The sequence below is a fragment of the Aspergillus fumigatus genome, chromosome 2 (genome assembly GCF_000002655.1).
Source record: "Aspergillus fumigatus Af293 chromosome 2, whole genome shotgun sequence".
NCBI lineage: Eukaryota > Fungi > Ascomycota > Eurotiomycetes > Eurotiales > Aspergillaceae > Aspergillus > Aspergillus fumigatus.
This window is the reverse complement of record NC_007195.1, coordinates 3,955,072-3,973,040: the sequence shown is the minus strand read 5'-3', so window position 1 is coordinate 3,973,040 and position 17,969 is coordinate 3,955,072. Positions and strand designations below refer to the sequence as shown.

General features: G+C 50.2%; 4 protein-coding genes across 4 annotated transcripts; all 4 read left to right on the top strand.

Moving 5' to 3' along the window:
* The first annotated feature begins 420 nt into the window (after positions 1 to 420).
* Positions 421 to 2,938, top strand: AFUA_2G15040 (ubiquitin-conjugating enzyme E2). The gene is made up of 8 exons (XM_077804217.1): positions 421 to 747; positions 833 to 866; positions 944 to 1,038; positions 1,091 to 1,112; positions 1,176 to 1,272; positions 1,334 to 1,345; positions 1,404 to 1,572; positions 1,624 to 2,938. Exons 1-8 carry the CDS (start codon positions 715 to 717, stop codon positions 2,497 to 2,499), a joined length of 1,338 nt encoding a protein of 445 aa, XP_077660378.1. The 5' UTR covers positions 421 to 714; the 3' UTR covers positions 2,500 to 2,938.
* A 276-nt stretch (positions 2,939 to 3,214) lies between these two features.
* AFUA_2G15030 (C-3 sterol dehydrogenase/C-4 decarboxylase) lies at positions 3,215 to 4,516 on the top strand (the record flags this gene model as incomplete). The annotated part of the gene is made up of 2 exons (XM_750743.1): positions 3,215 to 3,790; positions 3,854 to 4,516. 2 exons carry the CDS (start codon positions 3,215 to 3,217, stop codon positions 4,514 to 4,516), a joined length of 1,239 nt encoding a protein of 412 aa, XP_755836.1.
* A 1,283-nt stretch (positions 4,517 to 5,799) lies between these two features.
* AFUA_2G15020 (GMC family oxidoreductase) lies at positions 5,800 to 7,898 on the top strand (the record flags this gene model as incomplete). The annotated part of the gene is made up of 4 exons (XM_750742.1): positions 5,800 to 6,179; positions 6,256 to 6,285; positions 6,353 to 7,235; positions 7,293 to 7,898. The coding sequence occupies 4 exons, from the start codon at positions 5,800 to 5,802 to the stop codon at positions 7,896 to 7,898; spliced, it is 1,899 nt and encodes a 632-aa protein (XP_755835.1).
* A 2,717-nt stretch (positions 7,899 to 10,615) lies between these two features.
* AFUA_2G15010 (protein kinase RIM15) lies at positions 10,616 to 17,841 on the top strand (the record flags this gene model as incomplete). Its single annotated transcript, XM_750741.2, has 2 exons — positions 10,616 to 12,146; positions 12,217 to 17,841. The coding sequence occupies exons 1-2, from the start codon at positions 11,595 to 11,597 to the stop codon at positions 17,839 to 17,841; spliced, it is 6,177 nt and encodes a 2,058-aa protein (XP_755834.1). The 5' UTR covers positions 10,616 to 11,594.
* Between the last annotated feature and the right edge of the window lie 128 nt (positions 17,842 to 17,969).

Below are 17,969 nucleotides of genomic sequence, written 5' to 3'. Positions count from 1 at the left end.
TTCTAATTGTAAATAAATTTGTTGACAAGAACTACTTGGTGTGGAGCCCGGATTGACACCGTTAAACTCCGTTGCTGGAAAGTCTTGGTTCCAATTTCTGACTGCCTGAAGCCCTGAACCTTTTTCAACTTCAGGATCCAACTGAACTTGAGTCATATACTGTTTATCTATGGCTGCAACTCTGTAGTAGGAGAGCCAAATTTACGGGTTTTGAATCATAATTCATCATCATTGCCTGATAGACTATGGTCGCCCCTCATGTCTGAGGTTCAATATATTTTGTCACAGTCTCTTGCTGTTAGGATATACTGGTAACATGACTCCATTGCCACAGACCATTCACCTTTAGTGTTGTTATCTATCAATTCTATGTTATCACTTTTGCTGAAGTATTAAAGCTTCTTCTGGGCTATTAGTTCTATTATTCAAAGTCATTCTCGCCTAGCTCGTGTTTATCTGTTGATTTCTTATGCAAACCCTCAAAAACCTCACTTCTCCTTCTCCCTTTTCTTTTAAAGGCTCTTGGTGTTCTTACCTAGTCCTTCTCTAAGGGTACAAAATACCTCAGAAGTTATCTCTGCTGTATAGCACGCGTCTTACAGTTCACCTCACATTCTGTCTTCTTATTATTGTTGATTAATAGGCTTGACTCAAACAGCTCTCCTTCTCGATAAGGCTCGCTCCTACTGGGGCAAATGCCCCCCAGTAACCGCAATGTCTGATCAGTCCATACTTCGCATCACTCGGGTACCATATTTCCTCATCATTCTTTGTATATCTCTTCCGAAGCATCACATTGACTGACATATAAAAACTTCATTATGGGTATCAGGAAATCAAGCATATCCAGCACAATGCAGATCTCTGTATGTCCTTACTCAAGCAAGGCTTGCTTCCCACTCGCAATCTAAAGCCTTACTGACTGACGTTTCTTCTTCTATAGCGCTCGCTGTGGCGTATAAGGACTCTGATATTCGCAATGTTGCCGCTATTGTGTTGGGAACCCCGGGGACTCCTTATCAGTTCGGTCTCTTTGAGGTTTGAATTCATTCACACTGAGGATGAGGCCCATGGGCTGACTGCCAGCTAGTTCAGCATCGGTTTTGGCAAAGGTAGGACCGCTGATCGCTTGATTACAATCTGCGGTGAGTGTCAAATGGCTGATATTGTTTCAGACTATCCTGCTACTCCACCTATTGTCCAAATTACGACGACCAACGCAGGACGATGCCGTTTCGGTCCTAATCTCTATGCTGGGGGGAAGGTTTGCTTGTGAGTTACGGATCATGCCCATGCCGACATAGATGTAATGTTGACAGTGTTGGCACTATAGGTCAATCTTAGGGTAATTAGAACCTGCTGAAAATCGGCTTGCCAATAATGCTGACATCTTCGCCTTGCAGTACCTGGGGTGCTCAGCGCGGGGAGGAATGGTCGTCGGCTCAAGGACTGGAGTCCATTCTGATCTCCATTCAGAGCCTCATGTCGAACAATCCCTATGAGAATGAGCCTGGATACCAAGGGGCACATGCAACCGAGGATCAGGAAAACAGCCAGGCTTATATTGAAAAGGTAAGTTTGTCCAAGGTAGGATGGTCAACTGTGCGCTCACCTCGCCTTGAGATACGCCATGAAACTCTTCGCATTGCAGTTATCCAACCCTTGGAATCGTCACTGGGCATCCAGTCGGACGGAACAGTCAAGCCATCCGAGAGCAAGAATATAGGCGAGGATGATGATTGTGATGACTCGTTCGATGATGAAGACGGCACTTTCGTGGAGCCCTTTGCAGATCTTCGCAAGAGACGCTTCTTATGGTATTTTGACTCCTACATGCAGGCAATCAAAGAAGCAGAACCTCAGGTTAGACGCCGCCAGAGATTCGAAACCATGCCTTTTGAGACCGAAGATAATTGCATGAGGGGCCATTTTAATTATCCCGAATTGAGACGACGCCTCATTTGTGTCAAGGAAGCCATCCTCAAAGAGACGCACAATTGGCCAATAGAAGGTCTCGAGGCAAAAAAGCAGGAGGCTAGCCTTGCTGTGAGCCTGCAAAGTCAGTACGAGCAGATTGTTGAGGATTTCAAGCATCGCCACAACTTCACAGCGGATCTGCGCCTTGTCCAAGAAAACCCGTTCCTCTGGGAAGTGATCTACTTTGGCCGCCCCATGACACAACTTGACGGTGGTGTGTTTAAGATCAAAATCTATATAAGTCCACGATTCCCGGAAGAGCAACCCCGTGTCGTCGTAGAACCAGAACTCTTCCACTACCGGGTGTCTAAAGATGGAACGTTGTGCTACTTTCCAAAACGCACAGAGGAAATGCGCCATCACATCGAGGCAATTGTGGAGGCACTTGAAGAGGAGTCTGCACCTTACGATCCGCGGACAACCGTGAACCCAGAAGCATCCAAGTTGTTCTGGGGTAGCACTGAGGATCGAAAGAGCTACAACCGTGCACTCCGTCGCTCGGTACAGAAGAGCGTAGAGTGAAGCTTTTGCTGGCTGGAAACGCTTCAAGACAACATGGATGTGTCCAAATATGTTCAACTGTCCCGATGAATTTTGGAGGCTTGGTGTCTGGGCTTTGATAACTTGTCTGGAAAAATTCAAGTTGCCAAACGATCTTTCTGGCGGCGCCAAGTTCTGCCCTTATACCAATTTCGTCACGCACCTCTATGGCTCTGCCAAAGTTTTCGGTGACAGAAGACACTTTTCATTTGCCCTGGGGCCGAGAATCCCTTTAATAGTTTGGACGCAGGCGTCGAAACCCTACGATTGCAAGGTGGCACGACGGGTAAAAATGACCATTGTCTGCTAGGTTTACTTTTGCATCAATTTATCTAAGCATTACCAGTTGTTGCAGGTTTCAGGTACCGTCAATTCGCAAAGAAAGCAGTTGTGGTCCACATTTCGTAGGCATGGATGTACTTTATCGAGGGGTTTTGTGGGGTGTTCCGAGCTCGTGCCCCAGACCTCAAGGCGGCACCATACCTTAATAATCGTCCAAGGTGGCTAAGCAGTTGGTTAGTTAGTTTGTTACAGAGTTGTTAAGCACCCCCCCCCTTATCTAGGTTCAATCACCGAACAAAAGGAGGAAAAAACAAGACCGTGTTCTCGACCTCACTTTTCCACCAAAACCAAATTCACCCCATACCGTTCTTCGGTGACACAAGAAAGAATATCCTTCGACCATTGATTGCCCCTGATGCCTCAGAAGCGGCCTACTTTGGAGCTGGGCTCTGTTCTGGTGGTCGGAGGATGCGGGTTTCTGGGCTGGCACATTGTCGATCAATTGCTCAATTTCCCTTCGGAGACCGATGCCAGCGTTGCCCTCCCGAAACCAGAAGGGGACTCTCGATTCGATAATCCTCGGTTGGCCGATCGGTACCCCAGATGCGTTGCGAAGGTCTCCGTTCTCGACCTGCGGACAGCCAACAATCGCCTACCCGGTGCACAGTACTACGACGGCGACATCACGTCCGAAGAATCTCTGCTGGCTATCTTCCGCAAAGTCAAGCCGGACGTCGTCATTCATACGGCGACGGCAAACGTTTTGGAAGGAAATAAGGAGCTGCTGCGCAAGGTCAATGTCGATGGAACCAAGACGTTACTGGAGGTCGCGGGCGGTGATCGTGGCGACTGGGGTGGAAAGTGCAAGGCCTTTGTGTATACGAGCTCGGCCTCCGTTCTGCACGACACACAGAGTGATCTGAAAAATGTGAACGAGGATTGGCCGCTTATTCGGGGCAAGTTGCAACTGGAGTACTACTCCGATACCAAGGTTTGTTTGTCGACACTTCTTTGGCCTTGCTGGATTCCACTGACGGAAACTCAACCTGCCTAGGCCGAAGCCGAAGAAATAGTCTTGAAGTACAACCGTGCTTCTCCCTCATCAATGGTGACATGTGCTCTGCGCCCCGCAGGTATATACGGTGAGAAGGACACGACATTTACCTTCAAGGTCCTGGAGCACGCGGCCAAAGCATCCCCGACCGTTTTGCGGATGCAGCTCGGTGATAACAACAACTTATTCGACTTCACATACGTTGGCAATGTCGCCTACTCTCATCTGCTTGCCGCATACCGTCTTCTTGCCACTCAGACGCGCTACGAGTCCGGGCAAAGCGGCCCCCTAGACCATGAGAAAGTAGACGGTGAAGCTTTCAACATCACAAATGACTCTCCTGTGTACTTTTGGGACATTACTCGCGCTGCATGGGCGCTGGCTGGGAAGGTTGTGGAGCCTAACCAGGTGTGGCAGCTTTCAGAGGATCTTCTGGGGCCCGTTGGCGCCGTACTCGAGACGGTATTTGGTCTTATTGGCAAGACTCCCCGTTTGACAAGGCGTATTGTCCGGTACTCATGCATGACTCGCTACTACTCCTGCGAGAAGGCCAAGTACCGACTCGGGTACAGTCCAATCGTCTCGGTCCCTGAGGGACTCTCCCGTGCGGTGGGATATGTGCTGGCACGCGAACGACTCGAGTCCGAAAAGAAGGGGCTGTGAAGCGTGGACTGGAAGATTTCAGGGTCGATATGGCGTATATGCATTGTAATATATGATATGACTATTTCTCGTGACATTCCCTATTCCCTTTGACTTTGTTCTCTTCATCGTTCTTCATGCAAAGCCGCACTTGCTGATGCTATTCGTGACAGTCATCATGACGGAATTCCCATACTACCAATCAAGAAGCCAAAGCAGGACATATACCTTTATTCACATGAATCGCAGCCAGATCTTGTAGACCAGAATCGTTCGCATATGGGCTGAATCAGGTTCCTGTCATGCCAGTGCAATACACCAACATAGTGTCACCACAGCTTCCTGAGCAATACCTGGAGTAACTTGTCCTGCTTCGCAAGATATCTACTAAAGACTCTTCCTGTTTCTCTGGTATAATTCTCCAACGCTTTGAGACTCGGGAACTCTGTCGGTTTTCTTCTTCAAAATACGACAATCAAGAAGATCCACGATGTTGACATGTACCTTCGACAAAGTCTGAAAAACCAAATCAGTATCCCGCCTCCCAACTTTCTCGGCAGCATAACATACCTTCTTGAATTGCTTGAGAGACGTGAATGGTCCTCTCAGGTCTAGCTCCTCGCATAACTGCTGCCAGCTCGGAAGTCCACTATGAGATTCTTTCCAAGCAGTCTGGTACTCCAGGAACATGCATCGGTTCCATATCTTGCGCCAAGGTTTTGATCCGATCTTTCATTTTCTGTGGTTTGCTAGACCGTTTAACTCATCGTCCACGGAGGCGTCTGGGTTGGGCTTGGAATTTGGGAAGTCGGTGAAGAACGCGCGCGTGTACGCTGCCATTGCAGGAGAGTCGCCTGGTTGTGCTATCAGTCGGCTAGGTCATGAATCCTTCGTTGATAGTGTTGAAGATCGAGAGGGCGACCATAGTAAAGTCTGAAAGCAACAGGAAAGCTCGATTCTGACTTTTCATAACTCTTTTTATGTCTCTTGGTGTCACAAGAGGCTGTCTCAGAACTATTGCTTGTCTTACGGCAGTCAGAGAAAGGCTGCCTTCACAGTCAAATGAGAGTGTCTTTGCTGGTTGCCTGACTAATTCATATAACAGACTTGGGATTGTGTCGTCGGCAGTGAAGACGGACCTTACAGCAACAGAAAGAACTACCTTACCCCAGCGACATCTAAAATTGAAGGCCCGCTGTAATTCCCGCATCCAGAAAGATTCACGTCGCATTCTGCGTTCTGGAAGCGTGGAATAAGCTGATTTGTTCTCCTGTCTACTTTGTTTGTCTCGACCAGTGATAAAAATGCGGTTTCCTATCCCCTTGGTCAGCTTCTTGGGTTTGTTCACAAGACTACAAAGCTGGATAGACGGTTTCTCCGATCTGTGGGAAAGCACATTGATTAATGATGAGACGTTTGACTATGTCGTTGTTGGTGGAGGTACTGCTGGTGTTACTCTCGCGGTCCGTCTAGCTGAGCAGAAACTCCGTGTCGCACTCGTCGAGGCCGGGAAAACATACGAACTCAGGTTCCCAATAGCAGCTATCCCTGGTGCCGCCAGTATAGGTGTGGGCTCTGATATTGAGTCTGGAACGCCAATCGATTGGAAATTTGTGGCTAGAAATGTCACTGGTGCTAATCACCGTGACATCCATTATCCCAGAGGCAAATGTCTTGGAGGATCGTAAGAGCATCGCGCTGCTTTGCCTTTTTCCAAGGCGACAGCATATTTTACTGACTTGATGTTCTGAACTGGGCAGGTCAGCTCTGAACTTTATGGCCTACCAAAGGTGATTCAACAACTTCTTCGTTCTCTGATGCCGAGTCCAGGAAATAGACTGATAGTTGTTGTGCTAGACCGACCAGGGACTCGATGCAGCTCTGGGCTGATCTTGTTCAGAACCAGAGTTACACTTTTGACAACACTCTCCCCTATTATCAGGAGACGGTTCAGTTCACGCCCCCAGACGCGCTGCGGCGAGCCGCGAATGCTACAGCGCAATACAATCCTGATGCTTTCGCTCATGAAGGACAACGCCCGCTTCATGTATCATACCCTGTTTACGCTATGCCCTTTTCAACCTGGATGAGACTTGGAGTGGAAGAGGTGGGTATAAACGAAACGCTGGACTTCAACAGCGGATCATTGTTCGGTGCTCAGTACGGCAGCTTTACTATCCGACCCTCTGATGAGACTAGGAGCAGTTCGCAAGCCGCCTTTCTGAGTCCGCTACCTTCATCAGCTTATCTGAAAATATATCAGAGTACGATGGCAAAGAGAATACTATTCAACCCACAAAAGCAAGCGTCTGGGGTACGAGTCACCGGTCTACTGCGAACTTTCACCCTCAACGCAAAGCGAGAGGTGATCATATCGGCAGGTGTATTTCATACCCCACAGCTTTTGATGGTTTCTGGAGTCGGGCCGGCCGATACACTTGCAGAACACGGCATTGATATTGTCCAGGATGCCCCTGGCGTCGGTCAGAATATGTGGGACCATGTTTTCTTTGGACCAACGTACCAGGTAGCTCTCGAGACTTTTACGAAAGTACCAACAGACCCATGGTATCTCGCATCGCAACTGGCTCAATACATATTCTCTCATGGGGGAGTACTGACAAGTCCGGTCATCGACTATCTTGCATTTGAGAAGATCCCAAATTCCTTTCGTTTGAACTTCTCAGTCCAAACAATCAGGGACCTTTCGTGGTTTCCAAATGACTGGCCGGAGATTGAGGTTGGTCGCCTCGATGTACTGCTTTGTTGATGCATAACTGACTTGGTTTTTTGACAGTACATTTCAACAGCTGCTTACGTGGGAAATTTCTCGAATCCTGTTGTCTCGCAACCTTCGGGTGGTAAGCAATACGCAACAATCCTGGGTGCCCTTGTTGCGCCAACATCTCGCGGAAATGTGACCATTGCCTCGAATGATACCTCAGATCTGCCTATAATCAACCCAAATTGGCTTTCGACGGAGGCGGATCAGCAAATAGCGATTGCAGCGTATAAGCGTATCCGTGGTATGTTTCACAGCACGGCCATGGCGCCGATTGTTGTGGGAGATGAGTACTTCCCCGGGAGTCAGTATCAGACAGACGCGGAAATCCTCGAAGTTATTCGCAATACATTGATGACTATATATCACGCTGCCTGTACTTGCAAGATGGGAACACGAGACGATCCTATGGCAGTCCTCGATAGTCGGGCCAGAGTCTTTGGTGTCGATAGGCTGAGGGTTGTCGATGCCAGTGCATTTCCCATCCTGCCGCCTGGACATCCCCAGTCTACTGTCTGTAAGATGCAGGAGTTTATCCTTCTGGGGCCATTAACTAATCAATTAGCAGATATGCTTGCGGAGAAGATTGCATCCGACATCATCTCCTCCTCATCAGCTTGATACTTCCGAGCCGCAGTTCAAGGCATGGCACTTTTTGCAAAAATAGAGGTTATTTTTATGAAAATCCGGAAGCTATATATACAGTGGCTTGAGCCGGTGCGATCTGCGTGAAGGCTTCTGAACAGCTTTCCTACAGAGCTTGCCAATATACATATTCGGTATTTGTTATAATTTGAGAATACAATGGCATCAATTGATTTTAGACCTCGTTCTAGGGTCGTATGCATTTTCGACTCAAGCCAAAAAGCGCATACTGTTGAATGCTTAATATCAGCATGCAATTTTAAAAGGATCGAATCCCATATCTCAGACTGTAGAGCAGCCTGCAGCCCTCCATGGTGGCTTTGACGACATGATCGGTTGATTGATCCACACGAACCACCAATTCTATCCTTTTGTGGTACGGCGACATCAACAATGATGATTTGCTGGTTCATCGTACCAACCCGGAGATATTAACTAGAGCAGGAAGTCCAGGGGGAATTCGCATGGTATGGAGTCGGTCTGTGGGTAAGAGCATGAGTAACATGACAAGTTAGGGTCAATTAGCAAAACCAATCATAATGACGAGGGTTATGCGTGTTGACAATGAAGATCATGAACCATTTCTATCACTCTAAGAGAGGTATTCTAGTCTATTCTGTACGTAATCGAGGAATTAGGATGCCAGTCATGGTCTAGGAAGGAGACCTTGTTTGACAAGGCTAAGTGTGATGGAGCCCAACTTGGCCATTGATCCCTGAGGAGACGTTGACGTGCAGGACAGAGTATTTCATATAAGGATCAAGAGGAAGTTTTAGAGCCATCCTGCCTACCTAGCCAACGTGAAACTTACCAGGGACGCTTGCCTATGTGGAAAGACGAGCTCCCCATCTCGTCCAGTCACGCTCCAGTATCTGGCTGTAAGTCATTCGTACCCGCAAGAGGATGCTGATCAGCCCCAGCTAGAGATCCCTGGGGTAATGATGGCCGGTGCCATTTTTGAACGCTTGCGATGTCGAGTGTTGCTTGGAGGATCCATGGAATTGGAGGCAGGGAGCAAAGAATGGGTCGTGGACGACGGGTGATGTGAGAGAGTATTCTAGCGAATTTTTGAGTCAATTTTCCATTCACATGCAATCCGTTCTAAAGATGGAGATAAGCTTAAAAGGGCTTTTGCAGAGTTGAAAAAGTAAGGCGTTAAGATTATGGGGTGGGCTGCTTTGAGATAGGAGTATGATGGGTCAGATCCAATGACTCCAATTGTCATGGATATACAATTTGATTACTCTTTGAAGTACGGAGTACATTGCCTGGGTAGCAACGAAGGTGGAATTGGATGCCGTCATGGAAGAGGTCATCCACAGGACATAGGTAGGTAGGTGGTCGGGAGTGAGTGAGCGGCAGAAAGGATACTTGCGGCATATGGGAGTTGCTGTTCCCCCCGCCCTCTTACCCCGCAGAAGACCATCAACTGGTCCTACACCACCACGCATCAACAACCTAGAGATACCAATATCCAACACTATGAGATTTCTCCCTTGGCATACTCGAATAACCGGATTGTTTCAAATATGAGATAACCCATGGAATACAACGCGAAACATTGTTCAACACTGGAGGCCAGTAGGAATCATCTCCGAGCAATCCGCCCCAGTGGCCAATGGCCACCGAATTACTCTGTGAACACCATTCAAGAACCTCCAATAGATAGACTAAAAAGGTGTCTCCCTCATGGGTTATTGCTATGACTACCGTGGCTCGAGCGGCAGATGATAAACAGCTACTTCATCCTTTAGAATGGCAAACATTCAAAAAGGAGTACCCTTGCATAAGCACAGGTGCATGATCCGTCCTTCGCCTCACTGGTCGATCCTCTAGTCTAATCTCTTGGGAAGTGCCAGAGTCAAACTGTCTCATTCCAGTCGAAAAGTTATTGTTCTAAGAGGCGATGCCCCTGGATTGAGCTAGGTCAAGTGCTCTGGGGAAGAGAACGATCCATGGGACCAAACGGCCCATGACGAGATTTGACGTTACAGGTGTGCGCCGATCAAATCAGCAGCTAGCATTTGTGTCTACTTAACGCAAGATGAGTTAAAGAGAGTTCAGTAGATACTGTAGGTAAGGTAGTCCGTCTTAGTATCCCCACCTAGAAAGAAAGAATAGACGGAAGGACTGCCAGAAAGGGAGGTCAACGTGTGCCTAGCAGCTATTTTTGTGTAGGGATAAGAAACTATCAAGTAAGAATAAGTCTCAGTACAACAAGGACATGCAGATCTAGATTCCACGGAAGAGGGACCGGGTTTGGGAGGACTGGGATTAGAACGGCATGGATGTTTAGTGAATGCACGCATCGTCATCTACCACCCACAATGGATTAGATACAGACTTGGCCAACGCATAATGGCCATTTGAAGAATGACAGAAGGTGGCGGCCAGTGGCTGTTGGGGTAGGTCGTGTGGTCGGAATGATATCCCTTGAGGGGGGAAGGCAGTCAGTCACATAATAAGAGAGGCAACCATATCCAGAAGAGTTGGGGAAGGATTCTGGATGACTGAGCCTTCTCATAATGACAGGGAGAGTTAAAAAAAAAACTTAGTTAAGTAGATCGGATATGAAAACAGCACACAGGCTTCCATGGATAAAACGAACTACTTCTAACTCACCAATACTGGCCATCAGGTTTATAGCCATACAATAATAAACTAAGTAACCACGAGAATGCAATCATGAGATAGCTAGACTCCAAAGTCAAGACCATAAATACATCGTGCCATCCGCTAGTCTATCGTAAGTGGACCGCCTATTTGCTGATCAATCAAGTTCAAAAACATCATACCAATTGTATCGTCTGGATGGAATCATGTTGAGACTTGAGTTTCTCACCTACGGGCTTAACCTTGTAGGTATTTCTACTTTTCTAGTACAAACATAATGAAAAAGTGGACTAGAATCTTAAAGCCGTTCTCCCTCGATAGAAGTAGAATAGTTAAGAGAAACAGAGGGAGATTGTTAAGGTAGCAAAGTGCTGCACTGCACTGCTGTTGCGTTTTCCCGCCTTCAGTCAGAGTGTTTCGTCTTGTTTCGTCCTCTTCGGCTTGTTCCCTTCCATCCTCAGCTAACTCACTTCTCTTTCTCCTCTTTTGAACTACCTTTTCTATTTTCTGACTATCATCAATTCTTTTCGACTGTTGTCATTTTATTGCTTCAAGTTTTCCACACAACATCCAACTTCTGATTGAGTCAATCATCTCTCCTGAGGGTTGACTCTGTCGATCACCCTAGTTTCGCGTTTACACTTCTCCGTAGCGCCATTCCCCGCATAGCCGCTATCCTCCGTCCAATTTCAATCCTCTTTCGACCTTGAATTTTTGTCTGACCAAAAATCTCTCGATATCCTTCGTGTCTGGGGAAATCCGCCTGCTCTGCTACTTGCTTTGGGAGACACTGTTGTCTCACAACGCCTGTCGCCCTCTGTGAGGTCATCTCTCACCGTTCACGCCTGCGTACCCCCGCGACCCAGCCATGGCCCGTTAGTCCTGCGGATGCATTCATAACACCGCACGAGGGCACCGGCTCTGCCCGGCAGACGCTCTGCTCGGCTTACTGTACACTTTCGGTTCATCTCGCTCCCTTGATCCTCCTCTCGCGCTGCACTCACAACACGTCGTCTACGCCGCTCTCGGTACCCAATTCGGTCGGGTGGACCTCACAGCATGGCGGGAAATGGCACACCCAGTGCTCAGTTCCTTGCTCCCCCGGCCGTTACTGCCTTGAGGCAGGAAGCTCGGGGGATCGACCCGAAATTTCCACCCATGACTCGTTCCCTTAGCGAGAATATGCGGGAAGAACGCGAGGAGTTGAAGGAGGCAGCGGAGCAGACCTTGAACGTCATCGTGGATTTGGATCTGGACGGCCGCATCAAATGGGTCAGTCCATCATGGCGACAAGTGGTGGGGTCATGTCCTGAATCAATAGAAGGGCGAATGATTTCGGACTTCCTAGTCGACAACAAAACTGCCTTCCACGACGCTATTGAGTCCATGAAGGAAGATGATTCTCGCAGTCGGTTCATTCGCTTTAGTGTGAGGATGGGCCCTGAGTCAATACTGAAGTACTCGCCTGAACCCCGACCAGTCGACACGGTGACAGAAGAAAGCAGTGAGGGCTCTCAACCGTCGAAGGAAGTAGACAACTGCCATGATGTCTTGAGCATGGAAGGGCAGGGCATTATGGTATTTGAGCGGACGCCAGATGGGACGGGCCATGTAGGTTTCCACCCATTCCGACATAACGCGTTAACCGCAGAATGACAAACTAACCAAGCTCTGACTTCAGACTATGTGGATGCTACGGCCTTTCAATCAACCCCGAGAAGTGACTATTGATCTTCCCCCCCTGTTGGTGGAGTCGTTGGGTGTCGGTGCTGAAGTGCTGGCGAACTATTTGACAACTCTCGCTGAGGCTGCGGCGAATGAACCCGATCCCTCGAAGTACCCGGCGCCCAATCCGGTCCTCTGTCGCATTTGTGAGCGTCAGATCACCCCTTGGTGGTTCGAGAAACACTCCGATCTCTGCCTTCAAGAACATCGGGCAGAGATGGACGTCCAGATCGCTCAGGAAAACCTTAATGAGCATCGCCACGCGATCGTGAAGGTTCTAGATGCATTGGAGGCTCGACAAAGCAGGCCTCTGGCGGGCGAAACGCCTTCTCCGATGCCGCAGCCGGAGTATAAAGGATTAGCGATTGGGCCATCTCCCGCTGTTTCCGCACCTTCGTCTGGAAATGTCTCGAGTTCTAGCTCGGCTCCATGCACTCCCCCCCGGTCTCGTGAACATTCGGCTTCGGATGGCGGCCATGCACGCGGCCGGTCATTTGCAGTTCGGCGACCGTTGACACGGATTGTTGAGCTGATTCTCGATCTGTGCGATACAGCTCTCGAAATTAACATGCCCGTGATCAAAGAGCCTCGTGGGGACAGCTTGGACGATTTCCGGACTCTCTCGCCGCAATCCGAATCTCGAATCTCCCAAGTCATGCAGTGGCAATCTCCCAGTTCCAACACTTTGGAACAGGAGCAGGGTCTCGCTGCGTTGAGCGCTGACACAGAGCAGGTCTGCAAAGCAAAAGTTGACGCTGTTATTCGCCATCGCAAGATCGTCGAATACGCAGAGCGGATTCGTATCGAATATACGGTGATGGTGGAAGACTGTATTGCAGCTGCCCTTAGTAAGGCTGAACGTATTGCTGCTGGCCAGTTGAGCGATTCCACTTGCTCATCGGAAGATGAACTTCCACCTGAAAGCGTCACTGCTTCCTCTGCGACGGCTAATGGCAGTAGCACTGCCGTCGTTCCCCCCCTGTCACCGCAGCCCGTGACCCGGCAACCAACTCCGTCGACATCTGCATTGACCATGTCAATGCGCAATACATCCGAACGCTTCCAGTTTCCGCACACCGAAGGCCGGTCCTCGTCGGTTGCCGTCTCTACAGGATCGAACAGCCCGATGGAATGTCCTACTCCCCGGTCGCACAGAAGTACCGCGGGATTATTAGGCACATCTCAGCCTTCTCGTCGGGGGCTCTCGATGGTGGATCTCGATGCGGGAGAAATGAGCGATAGCAGTGTGCTTTCTTCTGCTTTTACCGGAGCCGTACGGACTGAGTCTCCAGCATCCGACCGGAGCTTGGAGAGAAAACGCAGAAGCTTGGTGCTCCCGGGGTTGTCCAGCTCCCCTCGCCGCCAGCCCTCACCCGCCAGAATGTCGACCCCTCACTCGCCCTTGCGCATGCCCAAACCTCGGCTCTCCAGCGGCGCTGAAAGCCTGCCGTCGCCCATAGTTTCACCTTCCACTCACGCAAGTGAACTAGCGCATTATCACTACCGCCATCATCGACGTCAGTCATCAGCAACTTCGTCGGATGCGACGAAGCCCCCGGTTTCTCCTCACCTGACATCAGCCAGTCAGCCTCAACCCCGCCCAGCGCCGCCGTCGATCAAAGATTTCGAGATCATCAAACCTATTAGCAAAGGCGCCTTTGGCAGCGTCTATCTGTCCAAGAAAAAGTCGACGGGAGAATACTTCGCGATCAAAGTTCTCAAAAAGGCCGACATGGTTGCCAAAAATCAGGTAACTAATGTCAAGGCTGAACGTGCCATCATGATGTGGCAGGGGGAAAGCGACTTCGTTGCCAAACTCTATTGGACGTTCTCGAGCAAAGACTATCTCTATCTGGTCATGGAGTATCTGAATGGCGGTGACTGTGCTTCCCTTGTCAAAGTCCTGGGCGGGCTCCCAGAAGACTGGGCTAAGAAGTATATAGCCGAGGTGGTCCTCGGAGTAGAACACCTGCATAGCAGGGGCATTGTTCATCGTGATCTGAAGCCGGACAATCTGCTGATCGATCAAAGGGGCCACCTCAAACTGACCGATTTTGGCCTGTCCCGTATGGGCTTGGTTGGACGTCAGAAGCGCGTCCTCAAGAGTTTGAATGAGCCAGCACCCGATCTTTTGAAGCAGGGTCCCTTTCCTCGCGCCACGTCTATTGCGTCCTCTCGGTCAGCGTCGTTCGATTTCCAGGCCCCTGGTTCACCAGGGTCAACACCGCTCATGACCCCCGACCTCTCTGGCAGTCTGAACCAGCCATCGTACTTCAGCCTTAATCAGAGCGGTCTCAGCCGCCAACCCTCGCGCCGGGCATCCGGCTACCGCAGTGACAGTGGTGGCAGCGAGAATCTGAGCGCCATGTTCCGAAATTTCTCTCTTACCGAGGGAAACGAGACTGCTTCTTCTTTACCGCCATCTTCCTTACCTGTGCCGGTACCATCGTCCAGTAACGTAGCCGAAGAAGAGAGTCAAAGTGAAGCCGGCGAGTCTCCTCGCTTGTATCCGCTTCTGCCGACCTTAAGCAACTCGGTGCCATTAAGCACTCCGCCTCAGCAGTCGATGATGCCACCCCTCATGGCACTCTTTGACCCCGAAGATCATAACAGAAGATTCGTTGGCACTCCGGACTATCTCGCACCTGAGACTATTAATGGACTAGGCCAAGATGAAATGAGCGATTGGTGGTCCTTAGGCTGTATCATGTTCGAGTTTCTCTTCGGTTACCCCCCGTTCAATGCCCCCACTCCAGACGAAGTGTTCGAGAACATCCTACACCAGAGAATTAACTGGCCGCATGAGGCAGAAGAGCTAGCATCCCAGGAAGCCATTGATCTCATGAAAAGACTTATGACTCTGGATCCTCGCGAACGCATCGGAGCCAATGTTGGCGACAAATTCCCGAACGGAGGGGCGGAAATTCGCAGTCATCCTTGGTTCTCAGATATCAACTGGGAGACTCTGCTGGAGGATAAAGCACAGTTCGTGCCCAACCTTGAGAATCCCGAGGACACTGAGTACTTCGACGCCCGTGGCGCCACCCTACAGCCTTTTGCCGAAGAGTTAGAGGAAGGAATTTCTTCGCAACATGTCACAGCAGCAGACCGCCCTCACGACGCGCTGTTTAAGGTTCGCTCGCAGGTCAATTCGATGAAGCGGCCCTTGATGCCTCTTCACATTCCGCCGCATGTCCGTGACTCGCGTAGCAGGAGACTGAGTGAGCCAGCCTTGGCCGACGACTTTGGCAGCTTTTCCTTCAAGAATCTCCCCATGCTGGAAAAGGCCAACAAGGACGTTATCCAGAAGCTGCGCCAGGAAGCTTTGCAGGCCCAACAACGCCAATACAGCTCTTCCATTCCTCAAGCAATTCCACCAACGCAGGGTTCTGCAGCCACGTCCGGCCCTTTGTTGGAAGGTAGCCCGTTGCCAATGCCACTACAGCGAACCTTGTCTCATAATAAAGGCAACAACCGACCGTCGTCGCCTTCCAGCTTGAGCCAAGCTAACTCCTCTCCGAGCCGTCCTTCCCAGCCTTCATCCCCGCTTCTTGTGCAATTCAGTACCGGCAACAACCATGAGCGCAGAAAGACGTCAGGATCATCCTCGACGAATTCTCATCAGTCTAGCGGGTCTTTTGCGACCGGCAGTACTGATCAGGGCCGCATGGCAAATATCAAACTAGGCTCATCAGCATCATCTCCCATTAAAATCGGTCGAGGAGGTACACACTCGCCGGATAAAACACCTTCGGGCCATCGACAGGGCAGTATCCCAACGACCCGAGCGAGATCTCAGACGATCGGATCTCAAGATGGAGAATTTTCGTCCTCTCTCGCAAAGGAATCGTATGTCGCAGGTCATTACAAGCGCCGCAGTCAGTTGTTTGATATATCACCTTCCTCGTCAGACAATGAGGACCCTCGTACGAAAGCTTTGCTTAAAGTCCAGCGCCGTCGGCAGAGCTCGAGACGCCTGTCCCAGATCAACATCCTCGATGGTCCATTCTTCCGGCCTTTGGACGTGCTTATATGTGAAGATCATCCGGTTTCCAGGATGGTGATGGAGCGCTTGTTTGAGAAACTACGCTGTCGCACAATCACCGCAGTGAATGGTGCAGAGGCGATGCGCTACGCCCTGAGTGAAGTCCAGTTTGATATCATCATGACTGAATTCAAGCTACCCCAGGTGAACGGAGCAGATCTGGCCCGCATGGTACGCGAAACGCGCAGTGCCAATCGACATACGCCAATAATTGCGGTGACTGGATATCTGAAGGATTTACCTGAAACACATCATTTCGACGCGCTGATTCAGAAGCCCCCAACCCTGACCAAACTCACTGAGGCTTTGTGTAAGTTCTGTCAGTGGAAACCTCCGCCGAAGGATTATAGCCCCTCTCAGCCTTTCGCCGGCCAGCCATCCACACTTCGTCACGCTGCTCTCGCCGCCAATGCAGATCAAAGCCCTAGCTCGACAACATCCCCAGGCTTCGCAGTCGTACCTTCAAGCTCATACCGAGGCTCGAGCCGGGAGGATTCTATCGGTAGTAGCTACTTCGGAGATATGGATTCCATCAAGGCCGAAGAGCCTCCTTTGGTTGTGAGTCGCCCCAAGGACGAGTGGGTGTCCAGCCACCCAGAAGGCCTGGGCATCTCGGACGATTCAACTCCCAAAAGTTCGACAGATTCCGAGTCCTATCCTAGCTCAAATGCAGTTCCTTTTCCACATTTGCTCCATGCCGCTTCAGCTCCCGCTGCCATGGAGCCATCTGGAAAGGCGAAACCTCGCAAACAACGTTCCAGTGAGTCCATCCGCGCGAAGAGACAGTCATTGGAGAAGAAGCGCTACGAGTGCGCCGAATCTGGCGATGACGAAGATGAGGAGCTTGGAAATGCGCCCGTGCGCACGCCTAGCTCGAGGTCTCGTTCCCACCGACCGGTTTCTAAGTTGGGGGTAGAGATGATGAGGACGAACAGCCGGGGCAGTGTGGTTAGTGGCAGTGAAGAGCTGCTGAGAAAAGAACGCGAGGCACTGGAAAAGGGCAAAAATGGAGAATCTGAGAATGCAATTGAGAGCGGCGAGGAGCCGACCTCATCGTCTCCAAGCACCTGTGATGTGGAGGACAGGTTCGACGGACTGCAGATCTCTCACAACACGATAGAGGAGAGACCCGACGAGGAAATCAGCCCAGGACACTCACCACTACCACATGGTACAGATCTGGACTCAACTCCGTCTGCAGCGACGCGGCCGAAGCAACTGTCCTGTTCACAACATGATAGGAGGATCACTGAGATTTATGGAGGGACTGCCAGCCAGTCTCCCGCCGCAAAGTCCAGTACGGAAACTCTCAAGAAGGGCCAAGTTACTCCTCCGATCATCGTGTCCAAAGAGGACGAACCCGGCGCTTCCGCGATGATCCTAAACACACCATCGCCCAGAATGTCAAAGGACAATCTAGGCACGGATGCCGACGATTACAATCGGACTACTGACTCCGAAGCCACGCCTCGACCTCGACATACTCCTTCCCCAAATCTAGATCATGATCATACCCCGCGACCATCTGAGCGATAGATCCACGGCAATGCCAGTGACCGGATAGGATAGAAGTCAGGTTTTCTTGACAGTTCACTACATGGCAAGGCATTGCATACCAATCTGCTTTACGATGGCGCATCTTCTTTGCATCACCAAAGACCTGT